This window comes from Triturus cristatus, chromosome 9 (genome assembly GCF_964204655.1).
Source record: "Triturus cristatus chromosome 9, aTriCri1.1, whole genome shotgun sequence".
Lineage (NCBI taxonomy): Eukaryota > Metazoa > Chordata > Amphibia > Caudata > Salamandridae > Triturus > Triturus cristatus.
The window spans coordinates 1,027,969,132-1,027,984,099 of record NC_140592.1 but is presented as its reverse complement, the minus strand read 5'-3'; the positions used below and the strand labels follow the sequence as shown (position 1 = coordinate 1,027,984,099).

Sequence of the window (14,968 nt, the reverse complement as noted above, 5' to 3'; positions counted from 1 at the left end):
TGCCAGCACCCTCCACGCATTCAACGCCGGACAATCACACACCTGCTTCCTGGCCGCCCCGAAGCGCACCCAAGGACCCTTCTCCTGCCGGAACTGTAGCTTCACCAGCATCCGGCGCACCTACCCACCGAGCAGGAAAGAACCCAACTACCTCAGATGCATTCTTCTCAACACCTGCTCCGCCCGCAAACAACTAGTTGAACTCTGGGACCTACTCGACTCAACCACCCCAGACGTCGCCTTCCTGATGGAGACCTGGCTGAACCCCTCCTCGGCACCCGACATCGCCATAGCCATCCTGGAAGGCTACAAGATCACCCGCAGAGTCTCGACCAACAGCGACAACACCCTCAGCACTGCCGAACATCTGCACTTCCAGATCCACACCGACCTCAACACCACCCTCAGAGGAACCCTCATCTACAGACCCCACGTGCTCAGACCACAGTTCAGCGACTCCATCACCGACTTCGTTAGCACACACGCCCTCACCTCCATAGACTACATCCTACTAGGGTACCTTAACTTCCACCTCGGGAGCAACAACGACACCAACTCCACCATCCTGATCGACAACCTAGCCATCCTCGGACTCAGACAACTCGTCACAACACCCACCCACTCCGCCGGCCACACGCTCGACCCCATCTTCTCCGCTAGCCCCCACGTCTCCTTCAACCACATCACCGAATTCCACTGGACCGACCATCACTGCATCCACTTCACCTTCCGAAAACCCACCACGCACCACCGCACCCAACAGATGCCTTGCTGCTGCTGGAGCAAAGTCACCAAAGAACAGCTAACCACCACCCTCACCCAGAGCCCACCTGCCTACCCCACCGACCCCGACACCGCCGCCCGCAACCTCAGACAATGGATCGACGACTGCACCAACACCCTTGCCCCGTTCAGGAAATCCTCCAACAGCCACACCACCAAGAAAGCCAGCTGGTTCACGGAAGACCTTCAGGCCTCTAAGCAAACCTGCCAGAAGCTAGAGAAGAACTGGCTCTGGGAACGAACACCGAACAGCTACGCAGCCCACAAGAACGCCACCCGCAGACACCATCACTTCATCAGAGCTGCCAAAAGAGCCTCCTTCAAAGACCGCCTAGACAACAACCTACACAATAGCAAAGAGCTCTTCAACATCGTGAAGGAACTCTCCAACACCAACAACATCCCACCTTCGCAGGACCTGTGCGACTCACTGGCCACCTTCTTCCATCGTAAGATCGCAGACATCCACGACAGCTTCAACGCCACGACCGCTCTGACAACCACTGAGACCTCCGCCCCCACGACCACCACCTGCACCAACCGCCTGCTCTCCTGGACCAACATCAACGACGACGACACCATCAAGATCATGAACACTATCCACTCCAGATCGCCGTCAGACCCATGCCCTCATCACATCTGCAACAAAGCCAGCACTACCATCGCACCCCATCTCCGGAAAGCCATCAACATCTCCTTCGAGACAGCTACCTTCCCGGAGAGCTGGAAGCACGCCGAGATCAACGCCTTACTCAAGAAACCCAAGGCGGACCCCAAGGACCTCAAGAACTTCCGGCCCATCTCCCTGCTCCCGTTCCCGGCGAAGGTCATTGAGAAGACCGTCAACAAACCACTGACCCGCTACCTCGAGGAGAACAGCATCCTGGACCCATCCCAGTCCGGGTTCCGCAGCAACCACAGCACCGAAACTGCCCTCATCGCCGCCACCGATGACATCAGGACCCTGCTAGACAACGGAGAAACCGCGGCCCTCATCCTCCTGAACCTACCAGCTGCCTTCGACACGGTCTGCCACCGCACACTACGCACACACCTCCACGACACCGGTATCCAAGAGAAGGCCCTGGACTGGACCACCTCCTTCCTCTCCGGCAGAACACAGAGCGTCCGCCTCCCCCCCCCTTCTGCTCCGAAGCCACCGAGATCATCTGCGGCGTACCCCAAGGCTCATTTCTCAGCCCAACGCTGTTTAACATCTACATGGCACCGCTCATCCACGTCGCCCGACTACATTCTCAACATCATCTCTTAAGCCGATGACACCCGGCTGATCCTCTCCTCACTAAGGACCCCCACACTGGCAAAACCAGTCTCAACGAAGGAATGAAGGCCGTCGCTGAATGGATGAGGAACAGCTGACTGAAACTGAACTCGGACAAGATGGAGGTCCTCATCCTCGGACCCACCCTTTCGGCCTGGGACTACTCCTGGTGGCCGACCGTACTGGGAACAGCTCCAACACCCACCGACCACGCACGCAACCTAGGGGTCATCCTTGACTCCACCCTCTCCATGATTAAGCAGGTCAATGCTGTCTCTTCCTCCTGCTTCAATACCCTCCACATGCTCCGCAAGATCTACAAGTGGATCCCCACCGAAACAAGAAGAACGGTCACCCAGGCCCTCGTCAACAGTAGGTTGGACTACGGAAACGCCCTCTATGCAGGAGCCTCGGCCAAACTCCTGAAACGGCTTCAACACATCCAGAACGCCTTGCACGCCTGATCCTCGACATCCCTCGCCGCAGCCACATCACACCTCAACTGAGAGACCTGCACTGGCTCCCCGTCAACAAGAGGATCACCTTCATGCTCCTCACCCACGCTCAAAAGGCACTTCACAACACCGGACCAGTGTACCTCAACCCATGACTCAGCTTCTACACCCCCACCCGCCAGCTCCGCTCCGCCGACCTCGCCCTCGCCACAGTCCCCCGCATGCGAAGAGCGACCTCTGGCGGAAGATCGTTCTCCCACCTCGCCGTCAAGACCTGGAACACTCTCCCCATCCACCTGCGGCAGACCCAAGACCTGCTGTCCTTCAGAAGACTCCTCAAGACCTGGCTTTTCGAGCAGTAGCAACACCTCCTACCCCCAGCGCCTTGAGACCCTCACGGGTGAGTTGTGCGCTTTTAAAATGCTATGATTGATTGATTGATTCACCCATCAGTGGCGGATAATGTGATGTTTTCCATGGAATAAAACCATGGGGTAGTGAAAAAGCCCCAGGCCTAACTAGAAGAAAATGAAATGGCAATGCACCCCCTTTAGTAAGCACGTAGTGGAAAACCTCTGTCAAGACTTGTGCGAAAAGAACACACTCGGGCCACTGCCATCCAGTAAAATAAAGAGAACATATTTGTATATCAGGCAGGCATAATGTAATAGGGAGAGCACCTGAAGTTATAAAGTCATTATGCTCCGCGTTAGTACCCATCGTACCATGCCTCAGACATAGAAGGACATCAAGTTTCTAGTGACCCCATGTGATAGGTGACATCAGTCAGCCAACAGCAGCTTGCATTCTGGGTTTTTCTGTATCTGTTTTTCCTGGACACATTTGGGCTTCCAGAGCCAGTACCCCAAGTTAAGTTAATTAGGTTGTTAAGTTTGGCTCGAGGTGTCACAAATAGGGATACCAGATACATTCTGGCACTCCTATCCCCATAGTTCAGGTTAGGGGGATTTAATTTAACAAAATTAGGCATTCTTTAAGTTTCAGTCTTAATTTACTTCAATTGAAACAAACGGACTAACTGACAACAATAACTTTTTTTTTAAATGGAAGCCAGGACAAATACATGGTGTTTGGGCTACATGTACTGACATGGCACCACTTAGTACTACCAGCACTCTGCATTAGCTGGACAGATGGTTAACCACCAGGAGTATACTGTACTGAGTGGTTGGAAGTCAGGCAGGCTAGAGGAGCAGCTGAAAGAGCATCACACTACACTGGATGGAAAAAGGCTGGCAGACAGTGTTGGACCGGCCTTTCGGGCAGTGTAGGTAGGTCCTGTGGGCCTTCACAGGACAAAACAAAAAACAGCGCACACACTGGCTCTTTCAAGCTGCCCCATCTGGTGTGCCAGACTGCCCTAAAGCCAGTCCAACATTGCTGACAGAGCAGTGTAGGGATCTTACTGCTTGAGGTGAACAGCAGCTGGGCAATATGCTGCCTGGAAGCAAGGAATCACCTAGGTAGGTGAGATCTACAGCTACACAACCGCATGGGGTCTTCTATGTTTTTCTAACTCTGGGGGAGGGATAAACTTGAGATCTGAGTGCTTGAGGAATCACTTTCTCTTAAAAGGTTGCGACCATCAGCCTTATTAAAATATCCATCTACAGCAGCCGGTTGATAGAATGAGAGTCTACTACAGACGAACTGCAAAGCCGGCAGGCAAACGCTGGGACTTGAAGACCTGCACAACTTGAGAGCTTCAGGAATTGAAATGTGCTGCCCTAGAGAGCATGGAGTCAAAGATATCTCTGAAATCCCAGTGCCAGAGTTGAGTAGCTCACACAGTCTAGATATTTTCTTTGCATTCTGGGAATGGTAGTCCTGATTTTATAATGGTGTCAAATGGACTACAAATCGCAGGCTGCAAATAAAAAACTGCTCGGATTGGTTATTGTATACTGAATAGGGTTGCTACCTCACCAGAATTTGTCTCGTTTGGCTCGCATTTTAATGCCAAAACAGGTTAAAAAAATCGAAAAGTCGTCAAAATCAAGCATTTTCCCCATTGAAATATAAATTTAATATAACAAATACAACATGAAACTCATCAGAAGTATTGTAGAGTTGTATCCGCTATTCCTAAATGGATTTTAAAGCAATTAGAGACAGAATCACCATGTGAAATAAAGAATACAATGGATTGCACACAATATTTATTTAAGTGAGAGCCCACCACATATATATACGCAGCTGCCACACTGATCTGTGTACATTGTCTACTGCCTGGCACTGAGAACTGTGATGGATCAAACCCAGATCTGTTGACTGGGTGTGAGTGTTTGATTGGTTCTGATGCTCCGTCCATCACCACCCCCTTTTGTACCGCTTTGTTCGCCATAAGTTGGCAGGGTATGCTCAGACGTGAGTCCCTTGCTCACTTTGCCACTGTATTCAAGCAAGCCTGGCTGAAGACGGCTGAAATGCCAGAAACCGGTCCTAAGAAGCTTGTTTCCGGTCCAGGGAAGGCATGGCTTGGTAGTTCGGGCTGGACTGTTCCCATGAGGCACAGGGTCAGACTGATTTGCATATGGCCATGTCTGAACTGGGGTGGCAGAGTGGGCTAAAGAACGGTGATGGATCAAACCCAGATCTGTTGACTGGGTGTGAGTGTTTGATTGGTTCTGATGCTCCGTTCATCCTTTTGTACCGCTTTGTTCGACATAAGTTGGCAGGGTATGCTCAGACGTGAGTCCCTTGCTCATTTTGCCACTGGATTCAAGCAAGCCTGGCTGAAGACGGCTGAAATGCCAGAAACCGGTCCTAGGAAGCTTGTTTCCGGTCCAGGGAAGGCATGGCTTGGTAGTTCGGGCTGGACTGTTCGCATGAGGCACAGGGTCAGACTGATTTGCATATGGCCATGTCTGAACTGGGGTGGCAGAGTGGGCTAAAGAACGGTGATGGATCAAACCCAGATCTGTTGACTGGGTGTGAGTGTTTGATTGGTTCTGATGCTCCGTCCATCACCACCCCCTTTTGTACCGCTTTGTTCGCCATAAGTTGGCAGGATATGCTCAGACGTAAGTCCCTTGCTCACTTTGCCACTGGATTCAAGCAAGCCTGGCCGAAGACGGCTGAAATGCCAGAAACCGGTCCTAGGAAGCTTGTTTCCGGTCCAGGGAAGGCATGGCTTGGTAGTTCGGGCTGGACTGTTCCCATGAGGCACAGGGTCAGACTGATTTGCATATGGCCATGTCTGAACTGGGGTGGCAGAGTGGGCTAAAGAACGGTGATGGACAAAACCCAGATCTGTTGACTGGGTGTGAGTGTTTGATTGGTTCTGATGCTCCGTCCATCACCACCCCCTTTTTGTACCGCTTTGGCACTGAGGACAGTAGGCAATATGAGACAAAATAATGTCCAACATGGTTCGAGTACAGATGCATTGATACCACACTATCTCTGATCCTACAGCCATGAATACATTGGGGTGAAACATATGCTGGCTGGCTGATTTATATTGTGACTCACACAAATAACCTGGAGATTATTTAATATTATTGCCGTAGGGATGACTCAGCATAAATCCTGTGACTACATTGGGTAAATTATGAATACATTCACGGATTAAAAGTAGCAAACAGTCTTATAGCATGACAAACAGATGACAAGATGGTCACAATAGAATTTTGTATCTGTCCTCAAAATGAACATGTTTCTACAAGTGAAGTGCCTGAAGTGGTTTATTGCCCATATACATGCATTCAGTTCTCCTTCTTTGACAACATATATGGGTTTGGCAGAAGTCAAGGTTCTGAATTTAAAAGCCACAATCCACTCTTTCCCAAAACACTGTGATAAAACCGCACTCAGACCATATACACATTGGTATCTACCGTGATGATGCAGAGTTTCCTTACACTGAAGGTTTTCAGGATGGGAGCTGATGCAGTGAACTCTGATATATTAAAAGGAATACCACTGGCGATGACCCCAGACAAAGTGTTCATGGCTGCTGGGAAAAGGGCGGTTGAGGGATACGAGGAAAGCTGACAGTGGGGAAAGCAAGGATAACAATATAATGAAGACAATTCTGTGAAATGCCCTTCACATAACTACACACCACAAAACACAGCATAGTATATTGTCTTGATGTGCCTAGGTGCCTAGCTGACGTGTGTACTCAGTGCTTTTGTACAGCGGGCCTAAATTATTATTTGGACTGGGACCCTATGTAGTCTTGCCCCATCTATAAGCTCAGCTACCACAAGAACCTATCTTCCTACCATGACAACACAATTATAAAACAAAATACATTGTATAGTATTATAATAGCATTTATATCGCACTTTATACTCCATCGTAGGACGCTCAATCACATCATCAGATTGCGGTACTGTGGAGGAGTGCTTCTTTAGAAGGGTGTTGTTCTTGGCTGTGGGCCTTTGTGGGAGGTATTCTGGTGTTGTGTGTGAGTGACCAGAGTGGTGCGCTTATCGTTTCTTGTCTAGGTCAGAGTGCTTAGTAGTGTGATGGAGAAGAGTGAGAGATAGAGTGTGCTCATTACGTTAGCTAGCTGCTATAAGTTACTCTATGATGGCTTTATGGTGATTACCAAAAACTGACAAACCACCTTGTGAGCTGCTACAGCAATTAGGACACCCACACTGTTGATCATTTGGATCGACAGGGATCCACCTGGATAGTCTGTATTTTGGTCATTCTTTGAATAAGTAGTGGTTGTCAAAGAATGTTTAATACTTTGGACAGTCCATTATAAGAATGGAGAGGGATGTGAGCGGAACAGGAAGAGGTGAACTGTGTTACAGTCCTCCATGATGCCAGCCTTAAGTGTCAGATATCTTTTTTTGGTACCTGTCTTCTTTTGGTGTGAGCGACTTGGTTCACAGGGATTAGTGGTGGTTGTCTGAGATTATAAATGTATCCTAAGGGTTTAGCTTGTTGGCTACCCCTCTATAATTGTCCTTATTTTTGACGTACATCAGGCAAACAACACGTGTTTCATTAGGACTACCAAGAAAGCATAAAAGATGAGTAGCACACTATTCTGTGGGGCACATGCAACTTAAAATATGTTTTTATACCTAATGAGTTACAGTTTTTGGGACTGTTTATCAGTCACTTGTAATCAGTCATGCAATTTGTCATTCAGTCTGCTATTAGGAGTATAGAGTACAACCTGTCGTACAATTTGGCTTACAATACGTCCTTAAAATGTTATAGTATGTCATGTGGGGGCCATTTGCAAGATCTGTAGGTACATAGTAGGCCTGGAGCTGAACCTTTACAAGAACTGACTTAAATATAAAGATGTGCTTTGTTTGTAACTCATAACCCCAAACCTTTCCTCATCAAAATGTTTGTCACAAAGCTAAAGTGCCTATGTACTGTGACTTGTTGTGTGAAGCACTGACACCCAATGGGTGTAGCTAGCGTTATACTAACTCCAGCATAAATCTATAGAGTGCTTTATGACAGTGCACATTTGGCTCACCACACGTGTTGAGTGTTAGGTCAGGGATCCTGTAGGATGCACGTGCACCAAGAAAAAGGAAAATATCATTGTTTACATCAGGGGCGTCCAGTGTATGTCCGGTAGTGGGTGGTCAATTTTTTTATCTGAGGGTAACCACTGGGTTTGTAAAGGAGCTTCACGTATATGAATTGTACCTTTTGGGATATGCTGGAAGACAGTATGGCTTAAACCCTCCTGTCCCTACGCTGGACACCTCCATTGTATGTATTCTCCAACGTGTTTGTTCTAAGTGTGTGAGAGTGCTGCCGTTCGAGGCTTAGGGGCGCCGCTAAACAACGGGCCTGGTCGTGTACTTGCTGTTCTCAAGGTGTTCCTCATAGGCAAGTCCCCATGTCATTCAACTTGGATATTTGCAACTCTAACCTCTAGTATCTGTAGTAGGCGTATGTACTGACTACTGTTCTTTTGCGATTTTAGAGTTGTTCTGTCTGCATCTTTTATATAACTCATGTACTCCGAAGTCCTTATGTAATGTTACTGGTCCTTTTGTAAAGCGCTCTAACCACTAGTATATGTAGAAGACCTTTGTACTTACTTCCATTCCTATGTGATTTCAGACTTTATCTGTTTGTATCACTTCTTTGAGTGACTTTACAACTTGTACATTTGCAATGTTTCCCTCCTTTCGCTCCACTTGTACATTTGCAATTTTTTTCCTGTTTTTATATCTCTTATGTAAATCATATAATCCAAAGTCCCTAAGTAACGCAACTGGTTCTTTTGTAAAGTGCTCTGAGACCTTCGGGTAATGTTCGCGCTGTATAAAATCGCATAAAATAAAATAAGATATATAAAAATGATGAGTGAACTTGCATTGCCTTGTTCGTCTGCCTCTCTTTGGCCATGCACTGCCTGCGCGCTGGATTTTCTGCTGTCTTTCCCCGTACTGTATATGTAGGCCTTGCTGAGAATCTTCCTTCTTTTTCCCCAGCGGTCTGTGCACCTCCATGCCAGAACAAGGGGTCTTGCAGCCGCCCGCAGACCTGTGTCTGCCGTTCTGGCTTCCAAGGGCCCCGATGTGAGCATGCGGTTCCCGAGCAGGAGTACCGTCCGCGGTCCCCCCAGCCGCCGGCTCCCGGTGCCCGGTCTCCCCCGAGGACAAGCCGACACAAGAACAGCAGCTCTGCCGCACAAGGGGCGACATCGCCGGGATCCCAGAGCAGGTGAGTGCTCAGCAGCTGCGCTTTGAGCCAGGAAGACTCTGCCTTAAGTGACATGAATGGTTAATGGCATGCGCATGCGCATCGCGTGCCAAAACAATGTGTCCGGAACACTGACTACATGTGCAGTTTCAATATATTGAACGTAGTAGGCATATATCGGTAAGTATACATTCACTTTCCTTAACTCCACATCCGTGTACCTTGAAAATATATGTATCGTCAAGTAACGCAGATGTGGAGACAGAGGAGTTAAGAATAGCAAATCTATCTGTATGCCCTCACGATATTGTAATGGGTGTGGATATAATGTTGTAGGACCATATTTAAAATGCGATATTCTACTGATCTGTATAAACACCTACAACCCCCGCCGTTTCACTACTACAACCCGGGGAGGGAGCGTTGGCACAGGGAATTGGGTAGGACACTCAGCCACAAGGAATGGGACCAAATTGCGTATCGGGCTCGGCACTCTGCATACCACACGGGCCTTACGGAGACATTCACTAAGGTGTCCACATACTGGTACTACACCCCGGAGAGACTGTATGAAATGCATAAACACACTGACAAGGGGTGCTGGCGGAGCTGCGGGCAGGAAGGTACCCTTACACACATTCTATGGGATTGCCCAGTGCTGACCGCCTACTGGAAAGAAGTCTTGGACGAGGTGGATGAGCACTTTGGGATAGAGCTGCCGCGTCTCCCGGCGTATGTCCTGCTGGGCCTCCCCAATGCCCTAATGTACCCACTGAAGTCCCGCAGGGGTAGGCAGATTGCAATAGCGCTGGGGTCTGCGGTTCAGAACATTCTGGTCCACTGGCGCACATCCACCGTCCCCTCCATCACCGGTTGGTTGCATAGGCTCTGGCACGTGCTGGGGATGGAGAAGCTGTCGCTTACGGTTGCGGGGGAGGTAGACCAATTTGAAGAGCTATGGCAACCCTTTCTAGCGCTGCTGTCCACTGAATTCCGGGAGCTCACCTGCCCGAGGTACCTTAGGCTTCTCAGGCTGAGGCCGCCGGTGACCCCGGCGGACTAGCTTACATGTGAGATGGGGACCCCCGGGGAGGGGGGGGGAGTGCGGGGCTCCTGGCTAGGGCTGCTTTGATGCGGGACCATAGGACGGGGGGGAGGGGGGAGGGTTGTTGTTTTGTTAATGGGAGGATGGGGGATGGGGGGGGGGGGATGGTGTTCTGTTGAGGTGTTGATGGGGGGGATGCTCTTGCTCAGCTTTGGGGTCTCGGATACGCGCGTGGGATTCCACAGCTTGCAATTCTAGCGTTCAGTCACTGTGTTCTTCCCTCTGAGCCACCGCGCCACCTATTGCCAACCCTCTGGAGATACATCCCCTCTTCTTTGACTGTATTCCATGTATCCTGCCTCCTATCCCCCTCCCCCATGGTTTGTTTTGTTTCAATAAAAGTTTTAAACATAAAATGCGATATTCTGATAGCTTACCCTATTGTTCCTAGTGCAGGACTTATCTGTGCATTTGTTCTCACAACCATGGGTTGCACTGGGGCTGGGCGACTTGTTACGTCACTCTGTCCAGTTAATCCCAAAGAACAGTCTTACGTCACGCTTGAATTTATTTCTGCTGCTGTAAAGTGTTATGTTATGTTATGTTATAGTGTGTTTATATAGCGCACGGCTACTCCAGAGGAGTGTCCCGGCGCTTTCCACAGGCAGCTCAGTGTAACACAGCAAAACAAACAAACAGCATAGCACAAGGCAACAGGGGAGAGAGAAAAACCTAAAGGTTGAAAAGCCAGGTCTTCAAGCTCTTTCTGAACTGCAGCAAATTAGCAGAGCTGCGTAGAGCCAGCGGAAGCGAGTTCCAAAGCTGGGGCGCCTTAAAGCTAAAAGAGCGCCCCCCAGTGCGCGCCTTCCTAACCCGCGGCACCACGGCCAGAAAGAGAGAATCTGACCGCAGAGAACGGGCTGGACAGTAAAAAGACAACCTCCGTTGCAAATATCTTGCACCAGTGCCAAAGAGTGCTTTGTGCATCAGCGTCAAAGATTTAAACATAATCCGCTTCCGGATAGGGAGCCAGTGGAGCGTCTGCAGCAGCCCAGATACTCGCGCTCGCCTATGAAGGCTAAAAATGGCACGAGCAGCAGAGTTCTGGGCCACCTGCAGGCGCTGTACCAAATAATCTGGGAGACCAAGGAAAAGGGCATTCGCATAATCCAGCCTGGATCCAATCAAAGCTTGCACAGTAATCCACCTGTGCGCCACAGAAAGTAATGGTAAAAACTTGCGGAGCATCTTCAGAATGCCAAAATAAGAGCCAGCCAAACCAAGAACATGTGCTCTCAGCAAAAGTTTATTGTCCAGCTTAACTCCCAAGTTTTTTGCAACCAGCGATGACTGTGCAGGAGGACACATATCCGGCGGCCACCAATCCTGCCACTCCGGGTCGGTGGCATAGCCGAAGAATAGGACCTCCGACTTACTGGAATTGGCCTTCAGGCTATTCTGTTGGAACCAGTCGAAGACCATCCCTAGGCACCCCCGAATGCTCTCTCCATCAAATGCCTGATCTTTCCCGCATGTGAAGAGGAGTTGCGTGTCATCTGCGTAGGACACGATCTGGGCCCCATGAGCCTCCACCAAGGCCGCCAGGGGAGACATGAAGATGTTAAACAATGTCGGGCTCAACACAGAACCCTGTGGAACTCCGACTCCCAATGGCGGCATCTCGGCGGCGCTCTGGGCAACCCAAATCGTCTGGCGGCGGCCCTCAAGAAAAGATGTAAACCATTTGAGCACCGTCCCCCTGAGGCCGATGGCATGGAGCCTGGCGAGGAGCGCCACGTGGGGGACGGTGTTAAAGGCCGCCGACAGGTCCAGCATGACAAGCATGGCCTTACATCCAATATCCAGAGTCTCGCGAATAACCTCCGAGACCTCCAACAGAGCCGTTTCCGTACTCAAATTAGGGCGGAACCCAGATTGGGATGGGTGTAGAATATTATTGGTTTCGAGAAAACCCGACAAGATGCCATGCACATGTTTTTCTGTGATCTTCGCCAGAGCCGGAAGAAGAGAAATAGGCCTGTAATTGGCCAGGACCTCAGTATCCAAACCGGGCTTTTTCAGGAGGGGGATCACCATCGCCCTTTTCCAGGTGCGTGGGACACTCCCTTCCCTCAAAGAGGCATTAATAAGAGGATTAACCAGTGGATTCACCACCGCTGCCATCCTAGCCAAAAATTTGGCAGGGCAGGGGTCTAACGGCGAGCCTGATTTCAGGCCGGCCAGCAGCAGCAGGGACGCATCACTGGAAACAGATGGAAAAACCGATAGTGCAGCGGCAAATATGGGCGGTGAAACGCAACCGGCCCTAGGGCCGCAACACCACTCCTTCGGCCTGTCCAAGAAGGAAGCCTGAATCGCCTTAATCTTGTCAGTAAAGAAACTGGCCAGATCACGCGCCCACAGGTCAGGTGAGACTGATAGGGGTAGATTGGAACTGGGGGTCATGAACTCCTTCACAACCGTGAAGATCTCCTTACAGGAGTTCCCCGACTCCTCAATCCTCCTAGCGATATAATCCTTCTTAGCTCACAGGATATCCCGATGATACGCCTTCATAGCCAGCCTATAGGTGGATTTGGCCTTCTCGTCATACTGACGGCGCCAGGCCCGTTCGGCAACCTTACATTGGCTGCGCGCCAATCACAACCCCTCCGTAAACCACGGCGCAGATCGCCGGATTGCCGTGGACCGGGGGGCCGTTCCAGGGGCAAGATCGTTTAGCCTTTCAGTCAGCCAAAGCTGCAGAGCCTCAGTGTCCTGTTCCAGAGCGCCCGAAAAAGGGCAAGGATGATTCACAAGCGCCTGCTCCAACATATCGGGCGTTACTCTATTCAGCGCTCTCGCAGCTGTTCTGGGCAGTATGGGGGCACTACTGTTCGTTCGCCCGTTCTCCAACACGGAGAACCTGATCAACCTGTGATCCGTCCAGAGCACAGGCAGAGTCTCAATATCCGCAATCGGGACCGACGAAAACACTTGGTCCAGGGTACGCCCTTTCTCATGTGTAGGACCAACCACAAAAGGTACAAGGCCCATCGAGAATGTAATATCCAGCAGTTTAATTGAGTCCGCATCCCCCGCCACATCGAGGTGGCAATTGAAGTCGCCTGCCACCACACAATGCTGTGTGGACAGCGCCAGATCAGAAATAGCAATCTGCAGGTCCTCCAGAAAGGAGCCCATAGGACCAAGAGGCCTATAAACCAATAACCCCTTCACGGCTTGGGATGAAGACAATCTGAGCGTGAAAGCAAGGGACTCAGAACCCCCGATAGAAATCTGGGGGAGCACAGAACAAGACATGCTCTTCTTCACCACCACAGCAACCCCACCACCCCGACCCTTCACTCTGTCCTGCCGAAAGATATTATACGCCGGCGGGATGGCAGAGAAGATGTCCGGATTAGATGCCTCGCCTAGCCAGGTTTCAGTCAGTAGCAGACATAATGGATTTTCCCTGACAAGAAGATCATAAATGTACAGGGCATGGCTACCTACTGACCTCGTGTTGAGCAGCAGGCAGAGATGTTTAACACGAGCCGCGGCTGCTCGGCAACCGGTGACCGAAGTCCACATAGGGGACCAGCCACAGCCCGGGCAACGCCTTTTGCCCTTAACACGGCCCGGAAACACAGAGCGACAGGAGCAAGAAAATGTCTGTAGGGCGCGCAGCGTCGCCGAGGAGTAGCAAATCATCTTCAGCTGAGGCTGGCCGGGCCAGAGTCCACCCTCGCTCCGGAGCTTCCGAGACGCTGACGGGCGCAGACGGGCAGGACTCTGGCGCGACTCAGGCGCAGCGAAGGCGCCCACCGCTGCGCGTGCAGGTGGCTGGCTTATATGCACCGACCGAGCATAGGCTGCAGGTCTCCTCCCCCAATATGGCGCCCGGCAAAGTCCCACCACTACCCCAATCCAAGATGGCGAGCAAACACTCCCCGACGCTACCCCAGAAGGACAGGACCCGCCAAACAGCGGTGCTCAAACAATTTAAGGTGCAGGTAAGTGGACAACGGCGCAATTAAAAGCAAGGAAAAACGAAATAAAAGTTAAACGCAAATATTAAAGAGGAGATTTAAAATAGTACTACAAACAGCGCTGCGCTGAGCTGTGCGCTAATATCATGCCGGTCAAAGCTGAAATACCTTATCAGTGGCATTAGAATAGCAAAGGTAATTCTCTCACATTGTTTTGTGATGTGAATCGGAGCTAACTTGTACTATTCGTTCCGTAGCAGTTCGTGTTAAACATAAAGGGTAGTCTTCAGTGTGTGATCCCATCACCACTCGTTCGAGATCGGAGAGCGCTCTGCTGGAAAAAGTGACACAATTTTCACACTAGGAAATCAGATTGGATGAGTCTAGTAATGTACCCTGGAAACAGTGGTTGCTTGCGATCCATAGAGGCCATGTACCTCGGAAACACTGGTTGCTTGCGATCCGTAGAGGCCATGTACCTCGGAAGCAGTGGCTGCTTGTGATCAGTAGGGGCCATGTACCTCATAAGCAGTGGTTGCTTGTGATCCGTTGGGACCATGTACCTCGGAAGCAGTGGTTGCTTGTGATCCGTTGGTACTGTGTTCCTCAGAAGCAGTGGTTGCTTATGATCCGTAGAGGCCATGTACCTCGGAAGCAGTGGTTGCCTGTGATCCATAGGGACCATGTACCTCGGAAGCAGTGGCTGCTTGTTAGACGTTGGGACCATGTACCTCGTAAGCAGTGG

The 14,968-nt window shown here is 50.4% G+C and overlaps 1 protein-coding gene across 1 annotated transcript in view; it reads left to right on the top strand.

Moving 5' to 3' along the window:
- The window catches only part of LTBP2 (latent transforming growth factor beta binding protein 2), a 1,878,832-nt gene that overhangs the window by 562,530 nt on the left and 1,301,334 nt on the right, over positions 1-14,968 (top strand). Inside the window, exon 3 of the mRNA XM_085626762.1 lies at positions 8,973-9,204. Coding sequence (XP_085482888.1) covers positions 8,973-9,204 — 232 coding nt within the window. The remainder of the gene's footprint in view (positions 1-8,972; positions 9,205-14,968) is intronic.